Here is a 26,609-nt window from a genome sequence, read left to right as displayed (position 1 = left end):
GTGACTAGAAGTGATACTGCCAAGGTGATTTGGGTATCCTCAAATTAACCCCACAGGCTTTGGCACTGAGAAATGGAAAGACAGCCAACTGCTCTTTGCATTTTCCCTAGCCTGCCTCTTGATCCTACCAATTGGCATCCTGTCAAAGTAAGACTGAACTTGTAAATCTCTGTATTTAAATGAATCAAAGTCCCATCATTATGTTAGAACCAGATAATATAATGAAGATTACGTAGAAATTGAGTGCAGCTTTGATTGTCCTATCCAAATACGTCTAGAGTAACTAAAAACCATTGTCCCATCACTTCATCATGTTCAACCCTTATGTTCTGGGTATTTGCATCTTCACATGAGGTTTAGATTATAGCTTTCTCCATCCAAAGATTATTTTTTCCACTGTGTGGATCCTACTGAGGACAAATGTTTTGCTAAAATTGTCATTAATGTGCACTAAAAGAAAGGTAGAGAGCATACACAAAGAGGTAGTTGGAAGACGGTTTATAATATATGATAACAAAATAACTGAGTGAAAATTAATGGCAATTATATTAATAAGCGTAAATGAAAATATAACACAGCTGGAATCAGACAACAAAGTCACAGGCTCCTTTCTTGGCTTACAGTTCCAACGGAAGCAACATATTTGCTTCTGTATCAGCCTTACCACCTGAACTCAGCTTTAGCTGTCCTTACTCGGCTACAGATAAACTGTTAGAAGGTAAGAGCTCCAAACAGTAGGCTAAGGCCACACTATGTACTACCGTGGACCTACTGAGTCAGTGCAAACTGCGTGTTTTAAAATAAAATCATTAGAAAATTAAAAAATATGTATACGTATAGCCTTAGGACATGTAGCCTACAAAATAAAATAAAATAAAAACAAAAAAAATCCCACTCACTAGTAAAAAAAAACCACCACCACCAACAACCAAAAACATCACACAAAACAAACCAACCGATCAAACAACAACAAAAAACCTTTTAAACGCTGATCAAAGCTTAGGGCTGCCTCAGAACCTCCCAGAAAACAGAACCCGGTGAGAGGAATTGATGCTGGCACATTTTGTTGCAGTCCACAACGATGTACACCTATCTATCTATACATCCACAGAACATATACATACATACACACATGCGTGTATATACACACAGCAGATTTCTTACTTAAACGGGGGAAAATAATCTGAGAATAACACTTATTCTCTCTTCAATCAAAGGCTAAAAGGCATTCATCGCTGACTTCATCCACTTGCCAATTGTTGACAGCTGTCAATACAGGGATTTGATTTCTTTATCCAAGCATCACAAACACTACATTAGGATCTTCAGAGAGAGATCGTGACTGTGAGAGCTGCAGTTTCACTGCCCCAACTCAATTACTGCATTCTTGAACTGCAATGTATTCATTTGCGGGCACTGGGGCAGCCAGTGGGAGGGTATTGATTGGAGTATAATGTCATGTGTAGCAGGGAGAGTAAGATGAAAAGTGTTTTCTGCTTAATGGCTGGTATTAAGTAGGTGGGAACGGCTTCTAATTAGCCAACAATTGCCGTGTTTCCCAGTTTCCCTCCTTTCCCTCCTCCTGTCGGTCACCAGCTGCCAATCTCCCTCTCCTTTTCCCTTTTTGTGTGGAGTTCATTGCACACTGCAGTGAAAGCCTTTGTTTAAAAAAGAGGGCTCCCAGGGTCTCATCTGCCAGGGTACAGCTTGCTGCCTGCGATGAGTAGCAACTGTCAGTTTATTTTATCTCAACCTTTTCATCATTCTGCTGAAACTGGTCGAGTGAAACCACCTGAGAGACCTGAGGATTCAGTACCTACAAGTCATTAGCCAGGACTGCTCAGTCTCTCCCCACACAGCAAGTCAACTGAACACTGCTTAAAATGTAGTCCACTTTAACCCCGTATTTTCCTGCTCTGTGCAGCTTCCTGATTTTGAAGTCGAAGATCATTCCTTAAATGTGATACAAGCATGACCAGCAAGTAATTTAATTTTCTGTGCTTCTCAACAAAAATGCTCAAGGATCACTCTTCAGGATCACAAAATGTAATACACTAAATGCCACTAATTAGAAGACCTTTAATCTGAATCTCCTTCTTACCCAAATCGAGTTATAACCCCTAGTATTCATGTCATACCCAGCAACTCTCTCAATTATTTCAACCCCTGCTTACCTAAAAGTGTTGATAATGTATCAGATGAAAGGGACAGATTCCTCTCTCAGTTACATCTGATAGTTATATTGTGTAAATTCCAAAAAGTCACCAAGATTTTTTGGAGGTAATAAGTTTTACTGTATCGGTAGTATTTCCTTCTCTTTGCCACCTAGATTCTCTCTTCACGGACATACATATGCACACATACACATTCACCTTCCAAAGACATAATGGAATCGCAACATAATCATTAAAAGAAAAGTACACAACAGAACTATTTTGTTTTGGATCAAAACCAAATAAAATTTACATAAATGAATTTCCAAAGTTATTAGCCTGAACAATCTTTCTCTGTGATTTTGGCTAACTTGTTCCAGTCGTTACTAGCAATTTTAGTATAGCAGCCAAAAAATTGCTTTTCCCATGTAAACGCTGAACCCTTTCAAAGCGTGAAAGAGATTATAAGAACATACAATGAATTATTTTCTAATATTTCAGTTGATTTCCTAATGCTCAAAATAATCAGTGTTTCATCTGAATTCTTTTCTGGCTTCAGCATAATCATACATACTTGAATGGATAGCAACAACATAAAATATGGTTGTCTTTATTCTTCTCTCAAAACTAAGACTACCAGTGAGGGTAAGATCACTTCTGGGGAATGATGAATATCCACACTGAAACACTCTGGAATCAAAGAACAAGGCTCCACACGATCCTAAAGTGACATTTTCCAAAGACACAGGGAAAAGAGAAGATTACAAGTGCTGCACTCAGCATAAGAAATCAATGGATAGTGCACAACTACCAACACTGTGCAGCAGGCATTCCTCTTCCCCCTTGGTTTTCATCAAGTAAAACTTCAATTTTCATTGGCAGTAACTACTGGGGAGCTTCTGTGCCTCAGACTCCTTGGGTATACAAAAGTATCACAGCAAAACTACTATACAAAATATTACTCCAACATTTTTCAGGTTCCATTTTATATCAGCGATGGGTTGAATGCATAGTACTGTTACTTAGAAGCTCCAGTGAGATGTGTAGACATAGATGGCCATATGTCTAAGCAGAACTCACTGTGTTCATAGGATTTCTAAATAGCAGGCAGCATAAATTGCACCTTCAAAAAAAAAAAAAAAAAAAAAGAGATGGTTGGAGTACCTCCCTTCATAGATACTACATACCTCCCTTCATAGATACTACATTTAGCATATAAATAAGCACAAGGTTTAGAAGACAGGTGATGGTCACTTCAAAACCTATTGCAGAAGATTAATTCCCCATATGAGGTGATACTGGTTACGTTATGTTGGACTAACACCCATAGCAACTACACTTCTAAATTATGCTAGAATTTTTAGGAAAAATGAATTGTATTAAAACATTGTAGCAACCATGTAAAAATATGAAAAAAAAAAAAAAAGGTTGATTCAAAACCATTTCGCATAGGCTTACCGTAATTTATTACTCCCATACTTAGTCATATCAGTATTATAAAATAGTAGACAACTATTGTGTCCTAAGTGATGTACTTCAGTGACATACTACAGAAAAAACGGTACATTTACTTTACTCTGTTGCTAGACTTCCATGAACCCTTAAATGGGAATATTCTGTGTTACAGATATTATTGAATGCTTAACTGAGTGAACAGAAACAGGAGGATGGGCCTGGGGGAACGGTCATCTACTTCAGCATTTATTTGGATCTTTAAGCTAATTAATCACTTAGTTGTACACTTAAATGTTGCCAATCCATTTGCACAGGAGATTAAGATCTCTTTATGGGCTATTTTGATACTTTGCTGTTTTCTATTAACCAACTTAAGAGTTGCTCAATACAAAGTGTGACCATTTCCAGAGCATTCTCAGATCATACAGTAATAAAAATGCAAAGCATGAAGAACAGTGCCAAAACATTAAGTATGGGAAAACTGACACACCACTCTTGAACAAATCTATTGATTCTGCAGGAAGCTCAAGAGAGATACCTTCTAAGGTACAGAATGAGATGCTGGCTACTGAGTATAGAGCTAACTGACTCATGTTCCTTAAACATTGACTGCAAACACACACAAAATTGGGGTTCAGAATGAAGGTGAGGAGCCAAAAAGGGAGAAAGATTTACAATACAGAAGTAGAGAATAGGAGAGAAAATAAAGCAGAAATATGTCACAGAACTGACAGGGAAGGAGGACAGATGAAAGAACTGCTTCAGAAACTATTCACCAAAAATATATATATATATATATTCACAAAACACTCCTGATGATTACAGAAAAGAAAAAGTAGAGGTGGATTTGTAGGCAAAAAGATGTACAGCTTCATAAATCTATTAATTGTGGAAGTACAGTGTTTTGCTTTATTGAATAGATAGGCTTATTCTAAAAGCAAATAATTTTCAATCCTATCTTCAGATCACAGTCTGACTGAAAAAAGCAGTTTGTTACTTAAATATATGATGAACATGAGAGGATATGCCTAAGCAGGAAAAGCCATCTTAACAAACAAATAAACAAACAAAAAACCCCCACCAAAATAAAACATAAATAAATAGATGCAGAAAAGAAAAGAAAGCTGTCTTTAGAGACCAAGGAGAAAGAAGGTGTTTGATACACTAACTGTGACACCTGAGATGACCTAAGGTTTCTGTTGCAGAAAATCTGCACTGAGTAGTTTCTTTGTCTTGGCTTTAATTCTGTGTCCAGAGATTGTTGGCAGTTTTAGATAAGGATGGGTTTGCAGCAGAGAACCTTTCTCATGTTGGCCTCAGGTCAGTCTCTCTCAGTTGGTCTGTTTGCAGATAGCACCAATAAAAGGTTCTTAATGAAGCCTAAATGACAACTATCTTCTCAGTAATAAACAAAAAATGTGAAAGTCTCCTCTTCGGTTCTTTCTGAGGATCCATTTTCCATTTTTAGAACAAGAACATGAAGTCAGCAGAGACATCTCTGTTCACAAGTACTATAAAGGACTGGGGCCAGTGACAGCCCATGTGGAGAAGCAGAAGCCCCAGGGCCACATCAAAGTATGCCAATCAGTTATTCCTCCTTGGTCCTGCAGCTAGCTGGGGACTGCCAGAGCACTGCAGCTGCCATCTATTCTGCTTCAAGATTCTTCTCTTTGTAGGTAAATTTCTTACTTTCTGGACTGCAAGCAAATCTAAAAGTTCTAGGTATATTGAAAAAAAGGATATCTCCAGAAGTGATTTTGTGTGGCTGGGTAAGAGCTGCCACTTCTTTTGCACCGCTGAAGTGTTCCACAGGATCAAAAAGGAACTGAGCTCCTGCCCTGAGGATTTTCACTTTTTAAATTGGTAAGGAATTAAATTTTTGATAGGAGTACTGTGCAGCTGCCCTAGTTCAGTGCATAAATCTACTCTAAAGGGTCTGACAATATACACTAGTTTCAATACCACTTTCAGCATTTTTTTTCCATAGGAAATAACAATCCACCTTATTTAGAGAACCATTTTCTGCGGATCTAGAGAGCTCGCCTTAGAAAACACAGCTGGATGCCAAAAACATTTAACACAAGGATGCCTCTAACCTAAATGCATGGTGAGATTTAGATGCTTCCATAGAAAGTATCAGAAGGCAGAAAAATTCAGAAGAGACATCCAACTTCTGCTCTGATTGAGACGCTCTTATGTAAGCATAGAAGACAAGGACATGCAGAGTCACATCAGACAGAATGACAGCGAATTTTTCAAGTTATAACACCACTCAGATGTGCAAGAACTGCCGACTCTTGGCAAAGACCATGAAGACATTTCTCCAAACACAAACATATTCTGCAAATCCTCTTCTGAAATCTGGTACTGCTCATTCACAGACCTGGCCTAGGGCCAATCCTCTGTGGAAATTACCAGTTATTGTTTATAAAGAAATCACAGGACAAAAAACATACACTGCCTAAGTATGAAACACGACAACACTGACTTGCAGTGTTACTCTGCATTTCTAACTGCAGTATTTTTCCAGAAGTGAGTAAATTATTTTAGTTGCTACCTTGCACAAAAGCATGCAGAAGGAATCCTCTGAATTCCTATAGGGAACAATAACGAGCCACTTCTGAAGCACACTTACTACAATCTGAGCCTTTGTGTCTCTTGCACAAGGACAGTTTTGGAGCCTGTGCTTGGTCACACACTTCCTTTCCATTATTTAAAAATCACAATTCTAATTCAAAAATGTGAACAAGTGTAACTCCCCTCATTCACATTCAGAAGTAGTTTCTGAGGAAATATCAAAACCTGTCCCTAAAATCCCGTTTTTCTCTATTTTTGGTCATGCTAACAGTACGTGCTGAACAACCAAATAAACTCTATTCCTGCAACTCTGTATTGACATAAATCATAAGCACATGGGCCACGAAGCAGAGCCCACTAGGGATTCTAGTTCCAGGGTCTTGCACCTCAAGTGCATGACTGAGAGGACAGAGGGACCTAGAAAGTCATCAAAAGGCACAGGGATCTTCACCATGTTCAAAAAAAGAGGATCTGAATCAATTCTGCCTTGTTCATGGCAGTGAATAAGCACAAAATTGTGGTTTGATCTGCCCAAATTCAGTCCAGCTTCTTCACTGACAGTGTGTATATTTAATTACCTTTACTCAACAAGTTACCTACAAAACCCACTAACATACTACCAAGTGGAAACACTGAACGCTCTATAAGAACTCATTCAATGTGCAGGTTAATTCAGTCAGTGCACAAGCTTATATATCTGTCTTCTGCAAATGCAAACTACAGAACTGCACATATAAGTGCTTATATAGTTAGCAATAAATGAGCCAAGGGACAAAAAAGCAAAGGAAAAGTGATACTGAGGGAGTGCAGGCATGTGCACAATTCTGTGAATCCTACTGCTGTACCAGGATATACCATAGTCCATGACAGAGCTTCAGATTTGGAATACGCGGTGAGAGGAATCTCCTATCACAAGCCCCTACCCTTTCATTGACATCATATAAGAACGGTTTACAGGACGCATGTCTGTGTAAGGTATAAAGACTTGTTACTTTTGAAGTTTTGAAAAGACAGGGTAGAATTCCCTTTCTCTTAAGTGCTCTCATATCAACAAACCTGCTGCCACTAACGAACATGCACTAGATAAAGTACAATTTATTATGCACGCTAATTTAGGAAATCAAAACCATTTTTCATTAGGAAATACAAGTACTAACTAACATCATTTACTGATGGAGGGAAGCCAGGATTTGCAACGTCGGAGGTATTCCTGGAATTAGTGTACTTTAGAAAGAAGAGACAGTAAAAAAAAAAAAAAAAAAAGCAGTTTTTTACATCACGCAGCAGACTTTTCTACTGCTGGACAGTATTACCACAATGGCCCATAAATTACATAGACGTGGTATAAGTTACAATAGAGAAATTTTAACAGAATTTGTTTAGTACAATCTTTCATCTTACATCTCACTTCTGATTTTACGACCCTTTAGGGATAATCTTTTATTAATGATGGTTGAAGTCACAGATAAGCGCAATCTGAAATTAATCTGGCAAGGTCTCCATTCTTCACCATGTTAATTTTATTTCAGCCACATCTTTTAAGAACGTGAATAGATGGGATGACAACTTGACTTTCTACATGACAAAAAAAGGACCTGTGCTTATTATAGAATGTGTATTTCTTACATCTGTGAAAGCAGGAGAAAGAATATTAAGGGACTACCTATTTGGACTACGGAAGAAAGCTCATTTCACTGCATTTTCTAAGCTATAGTTTAAGCTGTGCATGCATTTTAAAATACAGTGAAGGCTGCTCAGGTGCGGAATGCTAGAAATAGTTCAAATCATGTTGAAAAATGGAAGCGCTAATGGGACAAGATATCTCTATTGATCACAAGACTTCACAACTGATGGTGGTGGTGAAACAATCTGTTGTGCTGTGCATGTGCTATTATAAAACAAACAAAGAAAAAAAACAGAAAATCCTACAGTAAAATGTTAATTTTGTGAAGCTACATTTTCTAAAAATCAATACATGTAAATACAAATTTTGGTTGAAAGCACATAACGTTTCTCAAGGAAACAGCAGAAGAATTTCTAGTAGGAGGTAAATAAAATATCTGAACTTTAACCCTACTCTTAAAAATGCCTATGTGATTTTGGGCTTCTAAAGTCTCTTGCTCAAGTATAGCCCTGCCAGATACAATGACCTGGATCAGGTGTTGTCATACTCACAGAAAACACAATTCCTGAGCAGCATTACATGCAATCAATATCCAAAATTTGATCCAAAATTTTCCTGCCTTCAAATTCTTTAGGTATTGAACTCCCTTTCAGAAGGCAACAAGTCAGGAGATTAGTTATCAAGAGGCCTGAGAAACACTTTCTCCTCAGACAATACCGTGGTTTCCTTTTTTAGGCTTTAACATGGAGAATTTTTACCTCCTGATTCTGCTGATAATTATTTTGCATACTTTTGACAAAACAAAGACTAAAAAAACCCCACATTTGTTCTTGCAGTGGCATCCCGCAATGGCATAAACTCTTACAAGTGAGGTCAGCTGACGGAATCAAATACAGCAGATAGAAACACATTTACCTTTGCATTTATGAACATGGTTTTCTGACAATCGTGTCCCTTTTTTCCACTACAGCTTTGATCAAAACATCCATTTTATTAAAGTACTCAATTTACCTCAACCTTTGTTACGGTTTCTTCCTGCTTGGTTATTGAAACAAACAAATTGATTCAGAAAATATACCTTTGCTGAAAGACATAAAGTATCGTATCTGGCAGTACTTGGATTTAAATGTTATCGTTCCTCCACCAGCCTAATTATTTTTTTTGCTAAGACTACAGAAACTACTTTATTTTTTTATTTATTTATTTATTTTTGTCATAGGAAAATATATCCAGTCAGATCAGTTAGAAATGAAAACTTATTACCTTCCTTCTTCCTTTCACTAAATTCTCCTGCGGATTAAGAGCTACTACTGTGTCTTGTCTTGAGCAGTTTTATCCTCAAAAAGACTGAGAAAAATCTGGCGGATTATCAATGCTGATCTGCTTGAAAGAGCAAGAAATACTGCTCTGTTATCGCAGCAGGAATTTCCAAAGCGGTAAGTTCATCATAGGATGCACAGACATTCTGCTGGATGATAGAATAAAGGCTGTACCTGGAACTCAAAGCTGGTGAATCCTAATGCTGAAAAGGTGCCAGCTCGTGTTTTGCCAGAGAAAAATATTAACAGTGCAATGCCAGCTCTAACTAGAGATTTGGCACACAAAGCATGAAGAGTGTTACAGATTGTGCTGACAGTGTGACACTATGTTTTCCTGGATGTAATCTGGGTATCTTGAGAGTAAGCTTGGAGCACTAATGAGAAAAATGATATTGAACTGGAAGAGCTGTTAAATATGCAGTAGCCACAGGGTTCCTAGAGTTTACTGGAACTAAAATGAAAATTGTAATGCCATCAATAACACTGTAAACTAGGTAGAAATGCTGAAGGTAAAGAATCTCAGCAGGCAAAGCTTGTTTCTGCTACCATGCTTGCCAGGACATAAAGAGCTTCACTAATAACTCTCTTTTTATCCCTGAAGTCTTATTAAAGAGAAGCAAGAAACTTGAGCTTAAAGGAACACACACATTTCAGGATACAAATGAACATCACAACTGGCTAGAGAAAACTGTAAAAGCTGAATGGAAAACCATGTAAGGGCAAGAAGTACAGCACATACTGAAGATACGAAGATTATTCTATTTCTTCGTGTCTCCATGTTTGATTTTTTGCTGTTGATATTGCTGACTTCTGTTGGCGGTCTCTCTCTCTTTACTTCAAATACAACTAATGATTCTCATATGAAACACATGCAAAGTTGCTTGACATTGAGTTCTTTCACCATCTCTGCTGATATTCTTGTCATCTTCACTACATTCTGCACTGAAGGTCTAAAAATTCACCTCTTTGCAGGAGACATGAACAAGCTAACTCTGCCAGCTAACAAAATTTGTTTCTGATAACGATGCTGGATATTCACTTACCGAGGAAAGAAAATCATAAATATACATAAATGGACATTGACAAAGAAATGCATTCTCATTAAAGAGAAACTGCCTTATTAGCATCACTAGAAAACTAAACAGTTCTTAACTCATCCACATGCTGATGAATGTCCTTGTCTCATAGCTCTCCCTTATCTCCAGCATCTTATGTCCTGACACATCTGAAACCACGAATTACCAGGCTACTATTTATTCTCTATATGCAATTAATTACCAAAGCTATTCTTAACATTTCCTATTTTATGAAAGAAAAAAATTACAGAAGAAAGACAGAGAAAAAAGATAGAGAAGCAGTTCTTTGTTTTTGAGAATATGAGAATGGGGGGAATTCTGGACGCAGTACCTATAAACAGTAACTCTGGATCTCCAAACTTCCATTGCGAGTACTATAAATTTGCCCTGGCAGATCTCTCTTTCCACTTTCCTCAAGATTCACAAGTATACAGGGAAGAAAATTTCAAACGAGTAGATTTCTGTATTTCTTCCTCACTGCAATACCGTTTACTTGTGTCAGTACACTGATAATGGATAATTCATTTTGTCTTGTATTTACATATAAAAAAAAAAGACAATGAAAAAAAAAAAAAAAGACAATGAAAACTTTGCCAGTGAAGAAAGAAGTCTACTCCACACCAAGTTCTTCCCCCTTCTGTATCAGACAATGAAACAAGGTGGACAAATGACAGACTTTTTCCTCCTCTCCACAGTGTTGCTTACATATTAGGATAGCAAAAATAAAACAAAAAGCTTTTCTGAATTCATTACAATGTGAACGACGCAAAGCAGAACACACTTCTTACTTAGAATAACGAGAAAATTATTTTTGGTTGTACCTAAAGAATTGACTGCAAATTAAGATTTTTTTCTTCTTAAGTTTAAAACCACGGCTTTTGACTAGACTTAGAGACCCGCTTACCCAAAGCTTACTGTGATGCTTTGGAAAAAACAGCACAGAAAAAGTTATCTTCCGTAGCAACTACTGCTATCTGTTTTTCTCTGCTATATTGTCTTCAAACATATTTAATTCTGTCTTTAAAATAAGCACACAAAGGAGAAAATCTAACCTTCATTCAACACAAGGGTAATCCAATAGGGTTAAACACAAGAAATAATTTAATAAAACTCTACAAGAAAAATGACTTAACCACTGAGGACAATACAGCACTAATGTGCTTCATAACCAATGTCTTACCGACTGTGAGAGGGTCAGTGCACATGTCGCTTCTGTTCTCCTTCCATGCCAGCAAGTACTTGAGGCTGATGGGATCCTCTGCTTCTATACGGCTGTTAAATGCCACCATCAGTTTATGAGCCTTTGCAATGCCACAATAAGTCCTTGTTTCATTAGCTAAGAACAAATCATTTAAAGTGTTTGCTGCCTCGAAAGCCTGAGTGAAATATTCAAGAGCTTTGTCGTAATTCCCCTAGAGAAGAAAAAAAAAAAAAAAGAATAAAAACAATTGTAAAAACCACTTGCAGTCACCTGTATATTACCTTGTTATTAGAACCTGCTCCTCTTGCACCTGGGAGATTTTGCAGCTCAGAGTCCAACTCATAGAATGACTCATGGCACAGTATTAAGAAAAGCACTCTCCCTTGCAGCTTGATTTTTAAAATACAGAAAAGAATGCTCATTTCTTTATCAGGAACTGGATCATTTTCGGTTGCCTGGATAGTATTTTGAACATGCAAATCACCGTTCGAGCGTGAAGTATTAATACCAATTTCAGCCAGGCCAATTAGGAATTATCACCATTGTTTCACTGTCATACCTGCAGGAGGAAAAGTCCTAATTTACCACTGGGATAATAAATTTTAGAAAAGAAATATTTTAAATGGAAAAAACAAAAAACAAAAAACAAACGAGGCTAATGAAGTGGTGAACACAAAACAAGGGAAAGAACAGAAATGAAAGCCTACAGATTTATGGGAGGAAAAGTTTGTATGCTCAAAGACATTACTCCTAATTAAACAAAAAGAGAAATAGTAGGAAGGAAAAATACATCAGCCATTCCTAAACAGAGAAAATCCAAAGATTTCATCTATTTATCTGAACCGTACAGAAACCCAAAATTCATTAATCCAGTAAAAAAGATTATAAACTATAGCAGATAACACAAGGGCTGCTCCAAAAATAATGCCTCCTATTTTATTATATTGGCTCACAACATCAGAGGCAGCTGTGGTGGGATGGTAGTAGAGGCTACATCCTACCAATATTTGACTACGTTGTTGCCATGGGACAGATGGCAGCAGAGGGGCAGTCTAACAAAATGGTGTCTGACACGGAAATGCTTATGAAGCAAAGGTGTGTCACTGAATTCCTGCATGTGGAAATATATGGCACCCACTAACATTCATCTACATTTGCTCAACATTGTTAGAGACCAAACAGCAGAAGTTTGCACAGTGAAGCGGTGGGTGATGTGTTTCAACAGAGGTGACAGAGATTTGAAAGATGGCCATACATATTTTGGTGAGAGTGGGATGCAGGCTTCTTGTTCACTGGTGAAAACACCATTTTGACTATTTTGAAAAATAGTGTTTTGTAGCTAAAAATCTGCTCTATCCAGTAGTGCTATTTTGCTCTTCATATCTGTTGCCGTTTCCGTAGAAATAAACAGGAGGCATTACTTTCAGAATGACCTACGTACCTTGAGAAGAGTTAGAAAAGCATAAAAGCTACTTTTTAAAATATCAAGTTCAGGAAGAAAACTGAGCTTGCTGACCAAGAAGGAATGAAGAAAATAGTAAATGAACGTAATTATATAGAAAAACATAAGTTATTTCTACTGATAGCTCTCTCCCCTCAGTGGATCTCTTGTGGTGGAAATCCTGACCCCAGGCCTACAAAGAAGAAAGTTTGATGTTTTTCTGAGCAAAACAAACCAAAAAAGAAGTCATCAAGCAAGTCAAAGGGAAAAAAAATCTTGTGAGCAAATCATTATGTTCATCTCTTACCTGATTTTGAAAAAACTAGTTCTTGCTGTTGCCAGATAGACAAATTATGTCCATTATTCAAATTAATTATAGCTGGGCTGGAAAGTGCCTCCCAGCTCTCCAGTTTGTGAAGAATTCTGCTGCCCTGATGCTACAAACTGACCTGACTGAAACTATGTTCAGAGATGTCTGATCCTGTCACTCTCTACTTGTCATAGTAAGATTGGAATTCCCTTCTGCATTGTGGAGACCAGAAGTACAGCCTACTTTCATATTTGTTGATCTTGATTAACTGCTTTTGCAGATCAAAATTTGTATGACTGCTAAAGGCTGTCTGAAATGTTAAAAAAAGAAAGGGAAGAAGGAAAATAAATTCCTGCTTAAATACAACATGACAGCAAAATTAGGCATATCAGCACTCAGTAATGAATAAAGAACAACCAACCTGTTTAAAGAATTTCTGCCAAAAGTTTGGCAACAGAAACATGTAAGAGCTAGAAGGCACGAGGTTTACTGCATATGCCTGTATACCTACATATATACAAGCTGAAAACTTCAGCATTTCACCAGTAACATGTAAGGTGCAGTTCAGAAATATCCAGCATGATTTAGAAAGGGTGTTCCTATATTTAGTATAACTGTTTCCTTATTTCTGCATTGCCCAGCCTGCTAAGCAAATTCAGAGACTGGCACATGGCTCAGAAATAAGGCACCTTAAAAGACCTTAGTGACGCTAGTAAAGGGAATTCTTTGTTGCCCTTAGCTTAGCACTGTCTGTCACTGCCCATCCTCTGATTTAAACAGGCCAAATTGGAGTCATCAGGTTGGATGGAACATAAAGAATTGAAAGCCCTTGTACTATCGATACTAACCTTTGACAAAATCTTTGCTGCACCCATTTCATAAATTTGGCTGAGAGAATGTAAAGAAGTCAAGCTAAGATTAAAAACTGCATATTAATATGCAATATAATATATATTCATATTTTAAAAGCACGACTTTTAATGTATAATAAAATTTCAGTTGAGTTAACTGATGGCTCTTTAAGAGCATGCATGGCCCCAGCTGTGATTTGGGTCTGTAATTTTCACAACACTGAAAGGTTCTTCTGATCTGAATTTGGACTTTCCATTTACCTATTGTAGAACAATACCCCATGTATTAAGTAAGATGTGAAAGGTTCATCCCAAAACTTAAGGCATATTTTACTTACTCTTTCATTGTAAATGTTCCCGATCAACACACATGCATCCACCACACTTTGGCTTAGATGAGCATTCTCAGCAACCTTCTTAAACTCTTCCAAGCGCGCAAGACTTTCAGCCACCTTTCCCTGACTGAAGCAAAGGACAAGGGACAGAATTAAACATTTACCCAGATGGTGCCTCCAAATGCTGAGGATCTATGCCCCTGTTCCTCTTCGAGTTTATGTTACGATGACTCATCTGCTTTGGGGTAAAACTTAGACTGTAAATGGTTGCTTCGAAGCTTCCTGTACCCAGACCAGTTCACACAGAACATCTGAAGGCAGAATCAGATTTTCTTGAGTGAAATTTAAAAAACCCTAAACTTCTTTAGAAAACTGTGCCCTATTTTAAGGACAGTAGTTAAAATGCTGGTGACAATTTTGCAGGGTTTTCAGAATTTCCACTTATTAAACCTCTATTTTTTTTTCCATCTGAGCAGCTGATAATATTTTCAAAACAATTGGACCTCACATCCTGACAAGAGGAGAAAGCAGGAATGCTAGCTTGCCTAGCTTGGCTTTTCCTCACCACTTTTTGCTACGCAACCCTGGCAATACAGCAGCAGCTCTATAACGGTGCTGTCTCTTAATGCTAGCGATGACTTTTTGTGAGCATAACACTGCACTTTGGCTGGGTGGATCAAAGGTTGCCGGAGACACACAGGCAAACCTATAAACTGTGAATTGCAGGTGTCACCTCCAAATCCCAGTGAGATCAGAGCAACCTGAGGTCACAGCTGAATCTAAGTTGAAAACTGGCTAATGTAGATTGGCAATAACACTTGCAGATTTCTATGGCTTTTTTTTTTTTTTTTTTTAATATAGCCGGTCTTATTAACAATGTCAGATCTCTACCATATGGTTACAAGATATAATAGACGTCTAGGTTTTCTTGTGAGTAAGGCATTATGCTCTTTTTCCCTTTAAGGCTGAAGTGCTACTGCAGCTGACCTCAATATGAGCCATGAACTTGAGCCACTAATCTAGGAGTACAGCATGTTAAATGTCAAGCTACCAAGCAAGAAAGAAAATGCCGTCTCTTAATTAAGAAACTCACAGAAACAGAAATTTCTGTATGTGATAAAGAACTATGATTTATTTTCTATTTTAAAACACCTTCGAGTTATATTCCCGCCGTAAGTGACTGACTAGGTTTCATCTATATTTTGGCTTTTACTGCAAACCACATTAGTGATCTGTGCTTTCAAAAGCCAGCATGAGTCTGCAATTTTCTGCCTTATAAAATGAAGTAATTATAATAGGGTAGAGTCTTCCACTGGAGAGGGAACACAGTAAAGCATCACAGCAAATTTACAATTTTTCAGTGATCTCTATGTGACTGAAAAGGGCCAGACTTCCATAAAAGGATGCTAAAACAATAGAAACTAACATGTTTGAAATGTTCATGTATATACTTCAAAGTAAGGCTTAGTTGTCAGTCAGCAGGGCTGAATTTAATACAATTTCCTAATTTAAGTATTTTAATGAGCGTATTAAACGTACTAAAAACATATGCCAAATGTCAAAAGATTACTAAATTTTAGCTTAGAAACCTCTTTTTTAACCTATGTTTTTTCCAAAGAAGAGAAAATTGAGTATATCCCAACAGAAATCCAGCATATGATTTATATAAGTTAAAGGACAAGGTTAAAATGTTAGACAAATATTAATTCCAGTTTTTCTAGTTTTCTATATGCAGTGCACAGGTGCAACTTGAAGAGCATATTATATGATACAATCATTAAATCCATTCAACCAGACCTTTGAGAGTTAAAAACATATATTCTGAGGAAAAGGACTCCTCGGTCCAAGGAATGAGAATGAAACAGTGCAGAATATTTGTGTATCAAGGTGATTCCAGTTTCCAATTGGGAAAACAGGACTGTTAACACCCACATCCCCTGACAACTGTCCAATTATGTATATCACACTTGGCCTACTGTTTGCAGTAGAAGTAATCAATAAAGGATGTGGTTGAGTGAACATAGATTTTGGTTGAACCAATGCATGAAAACTTAATCATTTACTCAGAGTGGAGAAATCAAATAGAGCAGGGATGAAACAGCCACTGAGGGGTTTGTTGATTGTGCCACGAAGTTTGTGGGGTAGAGGCTGAAAGTAATAAAGCAAATGGAATCAGTGACAGGAGAAAATGTAAAAAGGGTTTCTTAATTTCATGAATTGATAGAAATGTTTTGATGTATTTTTGGTCATTTTTTGTATTTCATATAAAAATCTATGTTCCGTGCACAGAAAATGTAAAAATTGTTAGGGCATATAATATCTTGCAAGCAAGCAGAAAACAATTTGACACATACTAGAAACATGGTTCTCAGCGTTAGGACTTTACTTACCAACTAGCAGCCAGTTGGTACAGTCAACAATTTTTTCAAGTAAGTACTTTTCAAAGCGCTACAGCTTGAGGTATACAAAGTATGGTAGAAGGATTACTGAAACACTTCATCCTGCACATGACCTGATAACATGATAAACAGTCTTTCTTGCTCAAAGATCCAATACTTTATAGTTCCTTCAAACATCGGCATGTTATTTTTCACAGCCATATACTTTCTCTCTCCTTAGACATCACCTTCCTAAATGCATAAAATGCAATTTCCTAAAGATATAGTCATTCATGATCCCACAGAACAGTTATGATGACTTCAGCAGAAGAGATTACACATCTATAGCAACTCATTTTCCAGTTTCATGCTAAAATGCCCTATGAGATTTTTACTCCTATTAGACTTTTATGAAAATATGCACCTTTTATAGGATTGCTCATGTGATTGAATTGGATGTATAAATCATGCGTCCACAAGAAGTCATTACCATGGTGGACACTGGCAGAATAAGTCAAGAACATGATGCTATTATGTCAGATATTTCCCTGGAAAATGACATGCCTAAATGCAGATGATAAAGATTTTCTGTTTCCTGTGGTCTGTGGAAACATCTGTAGCAAAGATTTCAAAAAAATTTCCAAAGCTATAGACAATTTCTGAGCCATAAGGGAGGGCTCTGCCACTTTCTCCAATATGTCACAAGGCTTTCAGTACAGACTCTCACAGACATTAAGATTATAATGCACTATTTCAGAAGCTAGAGAAATACAATCATCTCTCTTTTTTTTTTTTAAGGCATTATCCATCAAGTTTAAAATGACTTGCACAAGTCTAGTCTAGGTAAGGCTAAAAAAAACCCCACAAAACAGATAGTGATCAAGCTGAGTCTCAAGACTGCTACCAACAGTAATTATTCATGCAATCATCCAATATTTTCTAAATTTACCAGACATTGACTCCTTTGCTATATCAAGCAAATATCCAAAAGTATAGTATGAAAGTAAACAGAAACTTGTATTTTTTCTAAATTAAAAATTTAATAGCCTCTCTTTACATTAGCTTTTTCTATATAACATTGCACTGTTATTTCATGCCTTTTCCTCCAAGTACCAAGGAAGAACAAGCAGAACTGGAGCAGTCCAAACTTTTTAATGAAAAGTACTGCTGCGGAGTTTTGAAAAGTAAGTTTGTCTGAAATATCATCTGTCATCCTGGTTTACAGAATGTTTTCTATTAGGGAGCAACACACAGCAAAAATGCATTTAAACAGAAGGACTTGCTTAAGACAAAGATCACAGAGACGCAGAATAGTTAAGAGGTTGGAAGAAATGGATGTCAAGTCCATCTGCCTGGCTCAGAACAGGGTCAAATAGAAGAAGACTGCGTCCTGGGGGTTTTGAATAATTTTTGAAGGTTGTTTTGATCCAACAACCTTTCTAGACTACCTGTTTCAGCATTCACCCTCACAATAATTTTTTTGTGTGTGTATTTAAGTGGACTCTTATGTATTTCAATTTGTGATCATTGCCTTCTGTCCTGTCAGCGAGTACCACTGAGAAGAGCCTGGCTCTGTCTTCTTTACTGCCGTTTGAGAGATACTGATTAGATCCCCTCTGAGCCTTCTCTTCCACGGGCTGATAGATGCTCCAGTCTATCATCTTTACAGCCCTTTGCTGGTCTTGGCCCACTGTGCTCAAGTCTCTCTTGCACTGAGAGGCGGAGCATATACAGTGCTCCTGAGGCGACCTCACCAGTGCTGAGCAGAGGTGCAGGATCATGTCCCTTGACCTACTGGCAATGCTCTCAGTAATGCAGGTTGTTTTTGCCATGACTTGGCATTGCTGGCTAGTTGGGATACTTGGCTCATGATCTCTTGTTCACTAGAAAACCCAGGCTCTTCTCTGTCAAGCTCCTTTCACTCCAGTCAGTCCACAGCCTGTATTGGTGGTGCCTGGGGATATTCCTTCAGGGTACAGGACTTGGCTTTTTCCTCTCCTGAGCTTCATAAGACTCCCATTAGCCCTTTTCTGCAGAGAGGCTAGATCCATTTGAATGGTAACACAACCATGTGGTATATCATATACCTCTCCTCAGTTTTACATTAATCACAAATATGCTGATGGTGAACTTGGTCACATCATCCAGGTTGTTAACAAAGGTACTAATCAGTATTGGGTCTACTGCTTGTGACTGGCCTCCCACTGGGCTTCATACTAAATACATGTAGGTGGTTTTATTCCAGAGTATCTAAAACAGAGAAAGGAAATTCAATATGCATTTTCTAGGTATGCCCTGTTGGCTGTCATAGGCCACTTTTTACCCAGACTACTGCTTTTTGTAAATTCAAGGAACTCATGAATGTTCTTGAGAGCTCAGACACCTCACTTCTACTGTCTCACTGTGTCATGGTAGCCAAGTATGTAAAAGTCAGCTATAGCAATAGCTAGCGTACCAGCACCATCTTTTGCAGTTAAGCTTACACAAATTTTGCAAATGGGACCTGATCTTTTAAGTCTGTTTCATGGCTTTTTGAATGTCTTATCCTGTGTGCTCCTTCAGAATGTTCAGAATATGAACAACAAACTGTATCAAAGTGATGAACCATACTATATTCTTACTACGCCTGGATTTCAGTTCTTCAGCAAGACCTTTCCCAATTTTGTGGAAAAAAAAAAAAAAGAAAGAAAAAAAAAAGAAGGAAAAAGCCCTCAAGTTATGGGGGTGGGAGGGATGGGGGGAAGCATAAATTCTGTTTATAGGTACAGAAAAGCTTTGGATCATACATTAAAAAAAAATTGTAAGAGTCTAAAATAACTTTCAATGAAAGGGTCACTTACTGCAAGAAGGGCGCTGCTTAAAATTTAAGCAGTCAGTAATGGGAAGCGACAGACCTCTAACAATTTAAGTCTTTCACAGTTGAATGAATGTGCACTGACAGCCAGACAAGGATGTGCTAACCTACCTTACCAGGATCTTGTCTATAGCTTCATATGCTCTTCTTAGGCCTGCAGAATCACACAGCGCTGTAAAGATTTTTATAGAGGTGTTCAAAATCTGTGAAACAGAAAAATAAAACCCAATAAATACAATGCTATGGGTTTCTTTCTTTCTTTTTTTTTGGGTGTGTGTTTGTGCGTGTGCATGCAATTCTTGTGCTCATATAAAATGCAAAATTAAAGTTTTCCCATATTTGCATTTCTTTTTTAATTAGTTGCAATAGAAACAAGTTTTTGATCATCACTCATAGTTGTTTGATACTACATAATAACTGCAAACTAAAAAGATCAAACTTGTATTTAAATGTCTCCGCTTTGCAGCTTTGCAAAAAATGAAGAGATGTTCCAGATTCACAATTTAAATTTCCTTATTCATAATTTAAAATATTTCAAAAAGCTGAGCTTTCATGAATTTCTATGAATCAATACAGTAAGACAGTGCCCTTTGTATTCATACAGTTTTAGAAAATACATTCAAATACAATTTATTTATTTTTCTTTCTTCAAAATATCACTACGAGAACTTTTTTAGTACAATTCAAGTGCATGAGAGCTGAATAAACTACAGCTTACATGTTTAAGCAAGGATTGACTTAAAATACCATAGGTAATTTTGTTACATTTATGACTAATTATTCATGCACGCTAGCAACCTGTTACTATTGGGATATACTCTTTCATTGTGACCTCTCCCACAACTGAGGGCTTACAGCCACTACACAAAAACATATGATCTTAATTTAATTTAACACTGACATCACCTGTATTGCGTAATTTCTCTTTTCAACCTTTTTATTTCCAACGGTGGCGAAGGGAGAATGCATATGAAATTAAATCCTGTTCTTTCCTTCTTCCCTCTCTGTTGCTTGACCCAACCTATTACACACATGAGAACACAGGAAATCTCCAAAGACTATCTATGGAAATCCTTTTTGCACATTTCCAAGAAAGGAGTAGTGAATGTCATTTACTAGCTTTGAAGGGGGATGGGAGATGCACAGGGACATGTGACAGTAGCCTGCGTGCCCCAAGATGCCTATTTATGGTAAAGTAAAAGATAGGGCACTCCCTATTAAGATGCATCCCCTGTCACTGGCAAAGTCCGTGCTTCAAAAGAATACAACTTGTGTGTGCTAACGCTATGGATGGTCACCATTTCTACTGTTGTTTCTACTGCACAGCTTTCCTGGCTCTTGAAGAATCTTTGCTACACATAGATGTATTGCTAGATAAGGCTCCTATTTCTCAGTTACTGCAGCTCTGTGTGTACCAAATGTGCAGCTTACTAATGTACAACATGCTCCTTATCTTTCCTCACGTACTTATCAAAGTTGTGTTCTGATGTTGTACATCAGCACTGCATCCTATACGTGAAGGTCATTCTCAATTGAGTTAGTGATGCATATGATATGACAAAAAAAAGTGAAGGCACTACTGTTACGAACTTGTCACATCAGTTCAGAACTCACCCTAAACTGGATGCATAAGCATAGCTGTGAAGGCCTGCAGTCTGTCCTTCTGATAATCCAGGCTGGGAACAGTAATGTGCAGGTGTCCAAGAAAGAATTCTTGGTTCTACATTTAGCTCAGAGGACCTGCAACATTTGTTGAAGTAACAATGCCCATGTCAATAAGCCTGCCATGATAGCATCAGGTTTCTAAAACTTTATGTACTGGACTGAAAATCACCACCACTTCAAACTAACCTCTGTATTATTAAACTAGGACACAGGGCCTCCAGTGGTTCCTATCTAGCACTGAAAGGTTACTTACGTGCCCAAGGCTTAGGCTGCTATGCTGTTTTTTCAAAAATATCACAAAACCTAAAAAGTACAGATGAAAACCAAGAAAAAGCCACAGCCAGAGCAGCTCAAATAAAAGGTCAGTTCACTACATCTCTGCAACATCTGCTAAAAAGAGGCAAGTAAGTAAATAAATGAAGTCTTTTTTCTTTTTTTAACTAGGAACATTCATTTAAAATCCAAGATCTTCAAAAATGGTACGTTTCATTCTAAACAGAGATGAAATAAAATTAATTAATTAAAAAAATTAATCTTGGGGAAAGAAATATTTACAGATTATGATAGAAAATATATGAAAAAAATACTCTATGTCTGCATTTCAAGTAACTCCTCCAGCTTCAGGTACTTGGTGGGGACACAGAAAGGGACACATTTATGATGGTAAGAAGCTATTCCCCTCTATGCCAGGATCCATTTAAGTGGGTTATGTAAAAAAGGGCTTCCTCACCTACGATTTGTGCTTCATTTTCAACATTCACAGGAAAGGAAAAGGAAAAGCAGAATAAAACACTGGATTAATACGTTAACATTAGAGGATTTCACTCAGAGACTCTTGTAATTATAGTACAGCTTTAATTATCGTTTGAAATGAAGAAAATTACAGATCATTGATGATGATGAATCAAATGGAATTGACATAGTGATTGCTACCAGAATTTGTAAACGCCCTGAAAACACTAAGTGGACAGTAAAATGTCCAGGTTTATTTTCAAGGGGTATTAACAACCAGTTAATCTATGTGTATTCCTATGAATACCATATAAGAAAAGACATGCTCATGGTAAGAGTTCAGACTGAGTGGGCATGGCTGGGCCATTCACCTGCTAGTACTCTCATAAGTGGATAAATATTGGGAAGACTGACCATCCAGACTGCATGGAATTTACATGCTCCCTTGAATGCTGTTCTCTGTTTAAATACACGTGTAGGTCAGAAACAGGTCTTTCATTTTGGCCTACCTGTGCAGAAGACAGCATCATTCATGGAAGAGGTGGAAGATGTCAATAACTAGTGCTGGAAACATAAATATGCATAATGAATGTGCAGTTTTATTGTGTTTGTGATCTTACGGAATACAACTACCATTACACAAAGGAAGGAGAAATTGATTTAGACTGCAGAACAAATATCTGCTTGTTAAGGGAACACACTTCTGCTCCAGTATTTAATGGTAAATACTGTACATTAAAATTTCATTTTGGTAATTTTTCTCCTGGTAAGGAAATGCAAATAAAAATTGTGTAAAGAAATACTGAATGGGACTACACAAGAATCTGTATTATTAATATACATTTAAAATAGTGGGCTTGGCATTATACAAATCTAGCTGATTTGCCTTTTCAAAACATCAGAGTTTGCAGAGATTTAAAGTTACCGAAGGAGCAATACATAGTTACTTATTTAATTTTCTATGTACCAAGAGTTTTGATAAAAGATGCTCTTGCAACAGTTTTATCCTGATGATGCTAGGTTCAAGCATAGTTGTAAAATTCCTGTGTTGTTTCAAGGAGTACTTCATATTCCAACCAACACGTGGGAAAGTTTCATGGTATATGAACTTGAACCAATTAAAATAATGCATGGTTTGACTTAAAAGAAAAAATAAGGTAAGACTAACAAAACAAAGACTATTAAAGCTGCAATGATTATGTTCACAAATTAGGTTTTTGGCCCTCTGTGAGCATGCACAAGGACTGTTTCAAAAAATAAAAACTGCCTCTTAAAAAAATAAAGTGAAAATAAAAATCCGATACAGAAATGAAGACTGAGTTTCAGTAACTTGTTCTCTAGGGTTTGGAGAAGTGGTAGAGTGAAGACTTCAAATTTATCTTCCACATTACAGATCACTGTTCAAAGCACCATCTGCTATTATCTTGTTGTATATTGGGAAAAAAAAGGGATGAAAAATTATTTTTTATCACTCCAGAATGGAAATCAAAATATCTGAAGTAGCGTTGTATGATTGTTTTGTTTTCTTTTTTCATACCAGCTGCATATGGGTACATCTGGAAGGAGGATAGCTACTGTGGAAACAGCAGTTTGATTACAGAAAAAGCAATTCCTGTTTCTTCGCAAGTCTACCGTGGCTACAATTTTTACAGCACAGAAATAAAGCAAAATAACAAGGGTAAATTCCCAAAGTAGATCCTATTTGTGGCATAGCTCTAGCACTAATTCTGTATATAGTGATGAATTACACGTTTGCCTCCTTAGCCAAGAAAAACATCTGTCAGATCTCAGACCTAGATCTGCTTTTCCGTTATTTCAGCATTCTGCCATGTGACCCTCCTGAGGTTATGCCACTAACACCATCCACTCTCCCAAAAATCTCACCTTTTAAAATTTTGTCGTTGCTGATTTCACACCTGCATTCCTTTCGTATATACAGAGACACATTACACATTGCTACACACTGTATACTAACAAAATACGACATAGGCTTCGCTAAAACTCAATATGTACATCTGGGGATAACGGATGAAAGAGTAACAATTGAAGGTATGAATTTATGTTGAATAAAGAATGCCTACCCAAGTCAACATAAGATTAATGTTACTGGCAGTACTTTATCATTTTGGTAAAAAACATTACTCTGACAAAAACATGATGGGATAACACTGATTTATAATACTGTAACTTTAAAAAACACAAAACCACAGTTCTGCTCTCAGCTTTGGCACTTGATATTATTGTCAAACTTTATTGGAAACACATTTATTTTGATTTCTGAAAATCTAACAGTGTTTAGCCATTTCACAGCTGGTGAACAGTAAAGATGCTTCTGCCTCATTTACAGATCCTGAACATGAATCAGACAATCAGCCGCAACATTAGTCAAAGAGAACACTAGCTAATGATTTCTGACAGGCACTGCAGTAGCAGGCCAGGGCCCAGCCTGGGTAGCAGCATCTGACAATATTTTTTTCTAGAGCCAACAATAGATGTGGAAGACAGAAAATGCAATCAAGCAATGCTGGCCTTGTACCACTTAGTATCCCATATATTTTCAGAAAGAAAACACACTACGCTAACAGTCAACAAATAATCTTTTCCATTCCATTCAGTGAAAATAAAAAAAACAATACTGTCATACGCACAGGCATTTTCCAGTTCAGTAAACTCTGTCCCACAGCTCCCCAATAAATGCATATTTAAAAATAAAACGGATACTTTTTAGTAGCTCACGCTTTAACTCTGATAATTCATTTGCTGTAGATCATGAGAAAAATCAGTCAGAGGTTCTGTCACGGATTTACCTTTCCCATCTTCTGCATTATGCTGAATTCACCACAGGGGCCAAACTGCAAAGCTTTTGGAGCTTGAAGTGTGCACAACAGAAAGGAACCTATGCATCCATTCCACTGCAACTGCTTTCACTAACCCCACTTATGAGGAGAATGCATAGACACACAGGTATTCTACAGGAAAATTAGAGCAGTTTTAATTTATTCATGTTTTTGAGGTTGAGAATGCAAATTTCCTCTTGAAACTGCCATTTTTCCTATACAAGTGCCATCTACTGTACATGAGGTGGACAACATTTTAATAAAAGAAAAACAATCTAATTTAAAAGAATCGTTTTCCCCAATTTTCTGTTTTTTGTTTGTTTGTTTTTTGGCTTTTTTTCTAGATCAGTGTTTACCCCTTAACCAGTAACATACTGAATTAGATTACATTTTGATAACATTTCAATACCAGTGCAGCCCTTATTACCATAATTCAAGTGGGTACATGCCTGTGGCAATTCTGAGTAAGAACAAAGAAGATTTCCACCCTGCAAATTTGGATGTATTCTTAGTTTGGACAAAACACTGTGTGCAAGAGTTTGAACAGCAGGAAGAAAATTATATTGCTCATTTAATGTATTGATTATAGCAGAGCTTATTGATCCCAGGAAAACAATACACAAACATCAACTGAATGGCAGGCATTGCCTTGTTAAGTGCTGACTGTACTTGGGCATAACGAGCATCTAGAAGTAGTATAATATTCAGGTCATATACTCACAGTTAAGACATACCAATACTGGGTGCCAAGCTGAGGAATGAGGGAGTAGTCCCTGAACTGCTAGGATTGCTCTCCCTAGAGCACAGGCTTGTGATAAGAGGTGGCTATTATTAAGATGCTACTTGGATGACACTGCTGGAAAAGTAGTCGCCCCTTCCTCTCCTCTCCTGTTATACCTGGCAAGCAAGCGTAATATTTACCTCGATGCTCTATAAACTTGCACAGCAATGCTAACTTCAAGTTATTCCTGTCTATATTTGTTTGAAGCTCTAAAGCCCTGGGGAGATAGATTAATGTTTCACTTATTTCTTAAGAGTCTATCAGGACAGAATCTAGATTCTTTCTTTTCTGGTCTAAAGCGTTTCTCGTGTACTTTATATAGCATTCAGAACATAGGTGCTTTGCTTCAATCCAGAATGGAAGATATGCAAATAAAAACAACTCATTAAAAAACTTCATTTCCATAGAAAAATTTCTACTTTCTATTGGATTTCATGAGGTCAGGAGTTTACTCTCAAAGCTTGGTTTTTCTGCATAGCAAACTTCAAAACCAGGAAATGCAGAAATGATTGAATAAACGCTAACTTCTGTCCTTATCCTTATTTCTTTGTTATTAGCTTCTGTATTACTGCTGTTAATTCTGGCCTTCTGCACTACTAACAGTGAAATTCTCATTCTCTGTTATTACAACTTCTGTAGAAATGCAGTCATCATTCTGTTATTTAGCACACCACAAAAGGATTTTGTTAAAATTAAAATAATAATAACAATTAAAAAAATAAGCCAGTTCAGAGCAAAAACCTATGCAAATGTCAAAGCCAGGTATTTAAATTTCTAATTATTGTACAATTCAAAATCTTTACTGCAAAAGACATTACCCTAGTAAAGGTTGCTGTAATCTTCGTTTAGTACAGGAACTTAACGTTTTTCCAAACCAGCCACTTTTGGCATATTTTTTCAAAGTAAAGCATGGCTTAACAGTCTGGAGTGAAGAAGCTTCATCTGTTACCCTTTAACAGCAATAAAAGAGGAAAATACAGTTTATGTACCCTTTCCATCCTGACAGATGTGACAATAGCT

At 37.1% G+C, this 26,609-nt stretch overlaps 1 protein-coding gene across 4 annotated transcripts in view; it reads right to left on the bottom strand.

Moving 5' to 3' along the window:
- The window catches only part of TTC29 (tetratricopeptide repeat domain 29), a 356,916-nt gene that overhangs the window by 34,442 nt on the left and 295,865 nt on the right, over positions 1-26,609 (bottom strand). For all 4 annotated transcript variants that reach the window (XM_052690222.1, XM_052690223.1, XM_052690225.1 and 1 more), the window contains 3 exons: positions 19,686-19,777; positions 14,346-14,469; positions 11,385-11,616 (listed from right to left, as the gene is read on the bottom strand). In XM_052690222.1, coding sequence (XP_052546182.1) covers positions 11,385-11,616; positions 14,346-14,469; positions 19,686-19,777 — 448 coding nt within the window. The remainder of the gene's footprint in view (positions 1-11,384; positions 11,617-14,345; positions 14,470-19,685; positions 19,778-26,609) is intronic.

The sequence above is a fragment of the Tympanuchus pallidicinctus genome, unplaced genomic scaffold, assembly GCF_026119805.1.
Source record: "Tympanuchus pallidicinctus isolate F22 unplaced genomic scaffold, pur_lepc_1.0 scaffold26, whole genome shotgun sequence".
NCBI classification, from domain to species: domain Eukaryota; kingdom Metazoa; phylum Chordata; class Aves; order Galliformes; family Phasianidae; genus Tympanuchus; species Tympanuchus pallidicinctus.
This window is presented reverse-complemented; position numbering and strand designations above follow the sequence as displayed.